Genomic DNA, 11,194 nt, shown 5'->3' with positions numbered 1-11,194 from the left:
CTTCCAGTAGGCTAACATTAATATAATGTTCATTCAAAGTTATCTGGTCTTCAATAATGCTCTCAAAACTTTAGCACAAAACGTTATTTATACATTGTCCATGCAACTTTTTTTCTGAAATATTTTAGTTTGTGTAATGTTTTTTAAATGTTACTACTACTTTTAGAATGTTCAGAGAACATTCAAAAGTGATGTTCCCATAATGTTTGCAAAATGATCAAATGGAATGTTCCCTTAACATTGACGGAAAAAAATCAGAGTGTCTATTTACATTAAGCGCAAATAGCCTGCCTTGTTAGCAGAGGCTATTTTCACTAACTCCTCCCACTGACGTCTGATTGGGCCAGACAAAATTATGGATAATTCGCTCTACCTCCTTTTCCCATCACAAATCAGATCGGAAAGACATTTTATAAAAAAAAATAAAAAATGAAGAAAATATTGGAAAATTTGAAATAAAGTGTCTAACATTAGTCTGGCTATCACCAGACCAAGCTCAATCTTTTAACATTGAAGATTTTGATCTGGGGAGTCTGCTATGTATTTTCTACTGCACAAGAGGCGTGATCAACGGGGCATAGTTCAAATTACTCTGTACGCAATTGGATAGACCTTCAACCAATCAGACCAACGATCCGGGTGACGTACTCCAGGCAGGAAATGTGTAACCAAACCTGTTGATCAGCGGTTTGCAGAGGCAGCAATGGGCTTTATGCACAGCTGCACTACTTCCTGAACTTCAGCCAGCTCTTTGTTTCCTGTCTGCCATTATTGGACAAACTGATTAATCCAGGTGTGTCTGATTATTGTTACTGAGGTCAGGCACACCTGGATTAATCAGTTTGTCCAATAATGGCAGACAGGAAACAAAGAGCTGGCTGAAGTTCAGGAAGTAGTGCAGCTGTGCATAAAGCTCGGAGATGGTCCTCACTGCAGAACACGAAATCCAGGGGGAGGAGTTGGATCTGCAGATTCGTGTTCTGCACCTTACATATACCTAAACCTACCCATCTCCACCCCCTGATCCCTAAACCTACCAATCTCAACCCCTAGATCTGGATCCAACTCCGCCCCCTGGATCTCATGTACTGCAGTGAGGTGCTACTGGATTTAGTGGTAAATACCACTAACTTTCAAGTTTTTTTTGCAAAAAACAAACAAACTTGAAAGTTAGTGGTATTTACACCCACTCGAGCAATTTGTTTGCTAAAAAAAACACATTGAGCATCGTCGAGAGGTTAAAAGGAATTGGAATCTTTGTGATTGGTTCCCGCAAATTTGTAAAGGAAGCAGGACAGATAAATATACAGGTTTCCAGCCTGAGCTGCAGTGTCACGATCCCCACACAGGAAACAGGGGTTAGATCCAAAAGCAGTTTAATAGGGTAATCCATAATCATAAAACAGTCCAGGCAGGGGTCAAAGGAACAAGAACAAGAACAAGAACAAGAACAAGAACAAGAAAGTGGTGTGACATATAACAAGGACTTTGTACGGGAAACGCACCCCTGGCTGGGTTTACCCAGTCTAGTCTAATGTGTGTTTAATAATAAAGTGTTAATCATAGTGTTAGGGGTAGGGAGGGCTTTATTGTCCCAATAAGGTGGCATCAATTAAATAATTGTAATAAATATAATCATTTACACTCAATGTTAGTATTGCAGGTTCACTAATATTTATAAGTATAAATAGCATCTAACTACTATTTCAGAAAATACTGCTATTTTTACATAGTGTAAACAGAATCGCTATTTTCACTTTGTGTAAATAGAATGTATTGCTATTTAAACTTAGTGTACATAGCATCTATCGCAAAGAAAATGTTATTTTCACTTAATGTTAATATAATCTAGTTGCTATTTACACAGTGTAAATGGGAACTTAATGGGAACATTGCCAAAACTTTCTTAGAAGATTTTAGTTAGCTGGGCTCTCAATATGGTTTTGTTAAATGAGAGATATTCTCTCTCCCCCTCTCAAAAAAGAAAAGAAATGTAATGTTTTAACGACAGTACTCTTAAAAATTCTGTTATTTCCGAGCTGAGGTGAACATAAAATGAGTCCAATAAAAAGCTCCCTAAAACAAGGAACACAAGAGGGATTTCCCTGCTGTGCCAGCTCACTAACATTAATTTACAAATTAAGTTAAGTCCCTTGTACTGAAGAAGGGAAACTGGCATGAAGCACAACGGTTGCTTTTAATGCCACATCAGCTCTTTTTATTCACATTGGTCTCGGTGACATTAAGATGAGGCAGCAATTAGCCTTCTTCTGGCCCTCCATGAAAATTTTATTTAGCGCTCCATCCACTGCAGTCAAAACGCACCTACCAGGGAACACTCAGCACCTCAGATCTATATGGATTTTCTCTAATGAGCCATCCTAAACCTCACAATGGAAAGCAGACAGATGGTGAGGGAAGCAAATGAACAGGTGTTGGTTAGTTCGGATGAAGCCTGTAAAGTTCAGGCAAAATTACCAGTGAGACAAAACACTTCACAAGCCGCGAGATTGAAATCCTATCAAAGACATCAAAATGGAGTGAAAGACCGCAGACATCTCACTAAAATCAAAGGGAATGCCAAAGAACATAGAGTTCATGGATATGCAACAAAGCCGTGGGCTAAAACAAACACCATCATACATCATAAATATAATAAATTACAAAAAGGCAGCACTGGCATAATACATGGTTAAAAAAGATAAAGTGCTGAAAACAAAGAATATTACAAAAAGCAGCTTTCTCCTTTTTTTTTTTTTTTTTGGATTTTCAGAGAAATGGTTTTCCATATACAGCCAGATATTATTCAGAAGGATGAAAAGAATTATTGAAAATGCACAAATTAAAATGTCAGCTTCACAAAAGCGTCACTAGGCTTTAAAATGACATCAAGTTCATTTTTTGATTATACTGCAGGGTTATTAAGTTTTCTATTATTTAAGATAATCAGGGTAGATTTTAAATCAGAATTGATTCCTTACCTGGGCAACTGAAATTGGCAGTGCTTTGAGATGCTAAGCAGATAATAAGCAGCAAAAATCGAGGATAGAAAAGAAACATATTTAAGATGCAGACCGAGTAGACTTGCAGGTTCAAGGCCAAAACTGTTGACTGCTGTGTACTGAAATAATAATTTGTAAATTAATTAATTAATTAAGCCTTCACCTAAAGACCTAAATGTTTATTTTCAAGTTGCAGAACACTAAAAACCACCAGAAGGCCATCTTTAGAGTTCTTTCAAAGGTGAAGGACCCAAGGGTTCAGGGTTTGTCTGATTAGCATGGCCCAATTAGTCCCTGTTGATGCTATAATTACACCATATTTGCATTCACAATTAGTCCTGCATCAACCACATAAACTGCCAATGAGTTAGGCCAACTGAAATGTTATCCATTAGCTCCAGTGTGTGGCGTGATATTTATATAGGCCTAGTAGAGATTGTGCTTTCCGCATCCCGGGAGACTGCCTTTATGTCGAAGTGGTATTAATAGTATGGAAGCTGATTTCCGCCACAAAATACAATAAAATTCAAACAAGCTTCCTGTCTGTCAATCATCCCTTACGAAAAAGAGGTTTATTCAAGTGTTCTACTTCTTTTAAACTAAAAAAATAATACTTTCAGTCTACATTTTATATACTTCTCAAAAATATACTTTATGTACTTCTCAGAAATATTCTTAAAAATACACTTAAGTGCACTTGACTTATATTGAGAGAAAAGTCCAAGTATATTTGAATCTGTACTTGTACTCAATCTTTTGATCGAGTACCCTATTACATATACCTTTTTTAACATAGTTTTTCATACACCATCTTATGAAACTTACATTGTTTGAAAATAATGATTAGAATATTTATATAAAACAGATATGTTTCTAATTCCGCGTATATGAATTTTTGTGTAGCTGGCAGTGTATAGGAATTTACTCTAATTCTACATGTTTTCACTGTTATACGGTAGGGGGCGCTATATGACACATCTTCTAGGACAGAATCTCCGGATCAAAACACAGGAGAAGAAGAAACTGAAACAAGTGATAGAAGATTGCTCACTCAAATGTAAAATAACGTGATCATCAAACATTAAACAGCGTGTAAATCTAAACGGCTTAATATTACCAAATGAAATGAAGCGTAACCCACGAAGAGAAAACGACTGTGAAGCTTTGGGGGTGTTTGGGGGAATCTGATCAAGGCGTAGACTTTGACAAAAATATGATTTTCTTTGTTTAAAATGTTGCCTTTCTTTATGAAACTTACCGACATTCAGGTGTTGATAAAAAAAGAATGCATGAAGCTAATAAAATGTTTTTAAAATTAAAGTACAGTTAAAGGTATTTTTCAAGTATAAAAAAATAATATCTACATTTGAACATAGTAGTTTACTGCAAGTGCAAAAATAATATATAAATAGTAAACTATAAGTATAATGTTATGTTCACTTAAAGAAAACTTACAAGTATACTTGCGGTATAAACTACTAAACTAGTAGTTTACTGAGAGCACACTTCAGTGTTTACTTTCATAAACTAAAAAATGTACTACTTGGATTAAAATAGTAAACTACTAGTATACTCATAAGTTCACTTGTAGAACAGATGCATTACAAATGAGAAACCTAGTTGTGTACTTAAAGTTTACTACTCTTACACTTACAGTACACTACTTTTATATACTAAGCATATTACTAAGATAATATACTAAGTAAATTGCATTACCACATCCAAACCAAATATATATTTTTGCTCTGGATGGATTAAGAGATGTAATTGTTCTTAAAATGTATAATTCAGTGACTGCCTTTAAAGTAAAAGCTTGTTCCACTGTATTAGCTAGACAAACTTCTGTGTACTCAGGGGAAAAAACTTTGTTTTTGTGAAGTTGTGACTACAGAATCAATAAAATAATGATTAAGTGCTTTGGCTACTTCAGCTGGATTATTAGTCAGCTTCCCATTTCCTATCAATTCAAGTGATGTCCTATCTTTCTTTTTAGTCTCCTTTTCATTTATTCAACTAGTTCCAGATTATGCCTTAGCTTTTCTGAGTGTCTTTACCACCTTGTTCCTTAACATAACAAAATGTTGGCTATCATGGCTTAACTTTGATTTATTCGTTTTTAAAGCAAGATCCCGTTCTTTCATCAGTTTTAAAATAGCTGAATTTATCCATGGGACAGTATGTTTTTTATTTTTGACTACATTTTTGACTAAAATCTTTAATAGTGTGCTCTAATACTTTGGAGAATATTAGTCTGTCTTCCTCCTGATCTTTTCCTATCAATACATCACCCCATTTAATATGATGAACTGCACTTCTGAAGTCATCTAGTTTATGTTTTAGTAATTGTTTCAAATTTTCATAAAAACTACTATTTGAAGAGGGAGGACTGTAAATTACAATTAATACAAAGGACATTTGTGGTGATAGAATAAGATTCAGGCCAATACATTCCAAATCCATACAATTTGACCAAGCGATTTCATTACACTGGATACCAGTTTTCACATAGATCATAACTCCACCCCCCTTAGAACCAACTCTATTTTTCTTATGCAGTTTAAAAGCAGGCACTTCTAATGCTGCTGACGGGGAGTATACATGAAGCCATGTCTCAGATAAACAAAGGACATCTAAATTAGAGTCCAGTAAAAGATGATGAATTTATTTTCAAATGATTTCAATTCAATTCAATTCAATTCAAATTTATTTGTATAGCGCTTTTCAGGCGTCGCGTCATCTCTTCACGGGCGTCGAGTCGTCTCTTCACGGGCGTCGAGTCGTCTCTTCACGGGCGTCGCGTCGTCTCTTCACGGCGTCGCGTCGTCTCTTCACGGGCGTCGAGTCGTCTCTTCACGGGCGTCGAGTCGTCTCTTCACGGGCGTCGCGTCGTCTCTTCACGGGCGTCGAGTCGTCTCTTCACGGGCGTCGCGTCATCTCTTCACGGGCGTCGCGTCGTCTCTTCACGGCGTCGCGTCGTCTCTTCACGGGCGTCGAGTCGTCTCTTCACGGGCGTCGAGTCGTCTCTTCACGGGCGTCGCGTCGTCTCTTCACGGCGTCGCGTCGTCTCTTCACGGGCGTCGAGTCGTCTCTTCACGGGCGTCGAGTCGTCTCTTCACGGGCGTCGCGTCGTCTCTTCACGGGCGTCGAGTCGTCTCTTCACGGGCGTCGCGTCATCTCTTCACGGGCGTCGCGTCGTCTCTTCACGGCGTCGCGTCGTCTCTTCACGGGCGTCGCGTCGTCTCTTCACGGCGTCGCGTCGTCTCTTCACGGGCGTCGAGTCGTCTCTTCACGGGCGTCGAGTCGTCTCTTCACGGCGTCGAGTCGTCTCTTCACGGGCGTCGAGTCGTCTCTTCACGGCGTCGAGTCGTCTCTTCACGGCGTCGCGTCGTCTCTTCACGGGCGTCGAGTCGTCTCTTCACGGCGTCGAGTCGTCTCTTCACGGCGTCGCGTCGTCTCTTCACGGGCGTCGAGTCGTCTCTTCACGGCGTCGCGTCGTCTCTTCACGGGCGTCGAGTCGTCTCTTCACGGGCGTCGAGTCGTCTCTTCACGGGCGTCGCGTCGTCTCTTCACGGGCGTCGAGTCGTCTCTTCACGGGTGTTGGGGCATCTGAAGTTTCCATGAGAGGCTGGATACAAACTGGAGCTGACGAACTCTATTTACCTCGGGACTAGCGTCCCGAGATAACAACAGAAAAGCAGATGGGAAATAATTAGCATAGCTGCTGTTCATAATATTAAATGCATTCAATCTGATTCAACTGTAGTATAAAAGGTAAGTATTATGTGAATGCTTGGCTAAAGAGATGCGTCTTTAATCTAGTTTAAAACTGGGACAGCGAGTCTGAGCCTCGAACAATATCAGGTAATTTACTGTAGTGGATAAAGTAAGGAACTTGACCTGGCAGCGGAGGGCACATCATCTCTTGGTCGCTGTCGGAGCTCCACTCGACGCTGTACGTCCCTCTGCTGCTGAGGCTCAACTCTCCACACGACCGCCTGGACGGACATCCATCATCTGGGCTCTGCTGGCTGCCGATCTGCCTCTTCCTCTTCCCGTAAGCCTGACCTGTGAACACAGAGAAAGAAAACTCAGAAGACAGAGGAGCTAAATCATCAGAACAGAAACTACAAACCTCCAGATCATCCGTCTGAGTGGAAGCAGCTCCTCTGGATCTGGAGCGGCCTGAAGCTGGAATATTTCAGACATCACATAGTTAGTTATGTTTTGATAATAATCAATGATCAATGTCAGTGGTCAATTACAAATTGTTACAATAGTTACTCATAATCGAATTCATAATCGCGTCGCTATATCAACTAAAATTCGAATCATCATCGCACGCACATCTGAAGTCGGCATCAATTAATCTACTTGTACTTGCAAAACACCCCGATGTACATGCGAAAATGTCATCATTCAAAACAAATAAAACTATCCGGACATAAATACAAAAGATGGAGTATTTGCATGCTGATGATGACTATAGTGACGTTTAAAGCCCGACACGCGCGCTGTGACTCAGATAAACAAAGAACATCTAAATTAGAGTCCAGTAAAAGATGATGAATTTATTTTCAAATGATCACCTAAGAGACCCTTTGGCTTACCTTTATTCCCTGTCCGAAAGATCCTCCATGTTGAGTGACTCTGAGCTAAAGAACTCCACCAAGGTCAGCAACTTGACGGCTGGGTGATCTGGCTCAGGCTCTGGGTCCAGATCTGCTGGAGGGACGAAAGGCTCCACAACATCCCCAGCACTACTGTGACAACAGCAGCCGAAGTGTTGTTTCATAGCCTTCCACACTCTCATGAGGAAAGAACGAATTCCTTTCCTCTTCCGACGTTCTGTAGGTTTTTCTGAAATCACACAATTGAAAAGACATCTATTAGAAACATCTCTGACCTCAAATTAAACAGTGACACAATGACACTTATATTTACTGTTCAATTATTATCTGTAATGTTACAAATCAAGTAATGCAAATATATTATACGACGGCCCTGCTTCTGCTTAATGCCTGCATAAATGTCCCAAAGTCTTATTTCACAATATTAAGCATTGACATCCAGTAAACATCCTTTTAAACATGTTTTTTCTCGGTTATACAAATGTTCAGGGAACATTCTGTTTTATAATTTTGCAAACATTATGGGATGGTTACTTTTGAATGTTCTGTCAATGTTCTGAAAAATATGTTAGACAAACGTCCGACTAAAATATTTTGGAAATCATTTCGGAAAGAAAATTTCAGCTAAATTTTGCTGAGCAACGGTAAATATGACTAGACCTTAACCTGTTAAAAGCTTGAAGCAGTCTTATGCACGAAATCTGTATCCGTACACTTTACACCCCCCAGCCTTATTTCAATCTCACCTGTTGAGTTCTTGTTCGCAGGAGAAGCCTCCACGGCACCCTGAGCTGTTCGGCGAGTCGAGGTCACTGTTGGCTCCACAGGAACTTGACCTGGCAGCGGAGGGCACATCATCTCTTGGAGGCGGTCGGAGCTCCACTCGACGCTGTACGTCCCTCCATCTGGGCTCTCCTGGCTGCCGCTCTGCCTCTCCCCGTAAGCCTGACCTGTGAACACAGAGACAGAAAACTCAGAAGGCAGAGGAGCGAAATCATCAGAACAGAAACTACAAACCTCCAGATCATCCATCTGGGTGGAAGCAGCTCCTCCGGATCTGGAGTGGCCTGAAGCTGCAATATTTCAGACATCACATAGTTAGTTATGTTTTGATAATAATCAATGATCAATGTCAGTGGTCAATTACAAATTGTTGCATGTGAAATAAACCTTTCAATTTGAGTAACAATTGTAAGGAATCAAATACATGTGATCACTTAGCTGGGAAAATTGGCGGATCAAATCAGGTTAACGTTACCTCGCACAAGTTTCTGCACATTAATTTAGTCCATCATCTACCATAAGTGGGGACGTTCTGGGAACATCACATTTCCAAATAAAACATGGTCCCCTAAACATTCCGATAACGTCCTGAATGAGCCGTCGCATAGACTGTGCGAACTGTGCAACCGCACAGGACCTCGCGCCACTAGGGGGCCTCGCAATCCTGCTGTTTTTTTTTTTTTTTTTACCACTTTTTAAAACATCTCGCTGCACGAATGTAACAATTCTACAAATAAATAAAACATCTCCAGTTAACTGGCCAGTTAACTATTTTTAAAATAAGAGATGATCTAGCGCTGATATGAGTTTTTTATCAAGTGATCAAAGTGCTCCTTGCAGCTGCGATCAGTGGCGCGGATACAGTGTTTTCTCGTGTGGCTCGCGCACACGCCGCACTGTCTTCCTTTGGACGCGCGCTTCAATCCGTTGCGGATACTCTAACATAATGCACACAAATGTGTCCCTGCTTGATATACAACCTGATGAACATAATCGGTTTTGATAAAAAATTGTTTTTAAAACTAACGTTATACGAGAAAGATAAAATAAAAATATATACGAGTGCGGATTCGAACCCAGAACCTCTGACACGCTTGGTGAAAGTTCTACCACTGGACCATTAAGATATACGTTAGTTAAGTAGGCGGATCTATGTATGTATTCGGACAAATTCTCGAGCTGACTTTATGTAAAGGACTCGTTGCACAGTTGATTTTTTTCCCTTTGAAATAAATAGCAAAAAGTCATAGCTGAGACTATGTGCATGAATCATGATTATGCTGTATTATTCTACTTGATAAAAACGTATTGCAGCGAGATTATGCGTGCAATAGAACTAGAACAGCTACGTCCGTGTGACTGTTATTCATGCGCAATTGAGCATCCACATCAAAGAGCAGGGCCTCGCATTTCAAGTTCACACAGGGCCTCGCACCCCACCTGCGACGGCGCTGCCTACAATATCACATCAGCAAGAGTGCCGTTTTCCGTGCACAACTGCAAATGTGATATTTATTTTATATAACAGTTAAATTAACAATAAATGAACATTGTGAGTTATTGAACGAATCAATTTAATATGTTAGACAAACGTCCGACTAAAATATTTTGGAAATCATTTTGGAAAGAAAATTTCAGCTAAATTTTGCTGAGCAACGGTAAATATGACTAGACCTTAACCTGTTAAAAGCTTGAAGCAGTCTTATGCACGAAATCTGTGTCCGTACACTTTACACCCCCCAGCCTTATTTCAATCTCACCTGTTGAGTTCTTGTTCGCAGGAGAAGCCTCCACGGCACCCTGAGCTGTTCGGCGAGTGCAGGTCACTGTTGGCTCCAGAGGAACTTGACCTGGCAGAGGAGGGCACATCATCTCTTGGAGGCGGTCGGAGCTCCACTCGACGCTGTACGTCCCTCCATCTGGGCTCTGCTGGCTGCCGCTCTGCCTCTTCCCGGAAGCCTGACCTGTGAACACAGAGACATCATCAAAACAAACAAAATCACCAGAACAGAAACTACAAACCTCCAGATCATCCGTCTGAGTGGAAGCAGCTCCTCCGGATCTGGAGTGGCCTGAAGCTGCAATATTTCAGACATCACATAGTTAGTTATGTTTTGATAATAATCAATGATCAATGTCAGTGGTCAATTACAAATTGTTACAATTGTTACTCAAATTGAAAGGTTTATTTCACATGCAAGGAATCAAATACATGTGATCACTTAGCTGGGAAAATTGGCGGATCAAATGGGTTAACGTTACCTCGCACAAGTTTCTGCACATTAATTTAGTCCATCATCATACCATAACAAACCATAAACAAATGAAAAACTAGAGCACTCACCTCCTCTTTCACCCATGTGAGCCATCAACGTCCTACTCCAACCTGCAATAGAAACAATACAAAATACAATACAAAAACAATAATACAATACAACCCTCCTCTGAAATACTACCAAAAAAAGTCAAATAATAAATAAATAAAACAAAAATAATCAAATTAAACACAAAATTAAATAAAACTACAAACTCCTAGTTTAACTCCCAAATAATAACAATTAACGTTAGATAAAAGCGTCCTCAGAAATAATATGAATATGAAAAAAAGGAAAATATTATATCCTCCGATCTGCTCCTTGTAGAATATAACAGGTTTTCTCTCAGGAATTCTCCGAATAGCTTCAAAATCGCAAGATCTGCACAGAAAATACTCGGCAAAAGTCAATCTGAATTTGCCTCGTCTCAATCAACAGACAGCGATGTTTGAGTGTAGATTTCTGA

General features: G+C 39.9%; 1 protein-coding gene across 1 annotated transcript; it reads right to left on the bottom strand.

The window, feature by feature from the left end:
* Nucleotides 1-6,863: 6,863 nt before the first annotated feature.
* Nucleotides 6,864-10,940, bottom strand: LOC309508733 (uncharacterized protein). The gene is made up of 5 exons (XM_082183198.1): nucleotides 10,758-10,940; nucleotides 10,174-10,491; nucleotides 8,377-8,703; nucleotides 7,135-7,190; nucleotides 6,864-7,067 (listed from the first exon to the last, which is right to left on the bottom strand). Exons 1-5 carry the CDS (start codon nucleotides 10,780-10,782, stop codon nucleotides 6,978-6,980), a joined length of 816 nt encoding a protein of 271 aa, XP_082039324.1. The 5' UTR covers nucleotides 10,783-10,940; the 3' UTR covers nucleotides 6,864-6,977.
* Between the last annotated feature and the right edge of the window lie 254 nt (nucleotides 10,941-11,194).

This window comes from Leuciscus leuciscus (genome assembly GCF_965113295.1).
Source record: "Leuciscus leuciscus genome assembly, chromosome: 11".
NCBI classification, from domain to species: domain Eukaryota; kingdom Metazoa; phylum Chordata; class Actinopteri; order Cypriniformes; family Leuciscidae; genus Leuciscus; species Leuciscus leuciscus.
The sequence above is the reverse complement of the archived record's forward strand: the minus strand, read 5'-3'. Positions and strand labels throughout refer to the sequence as shown.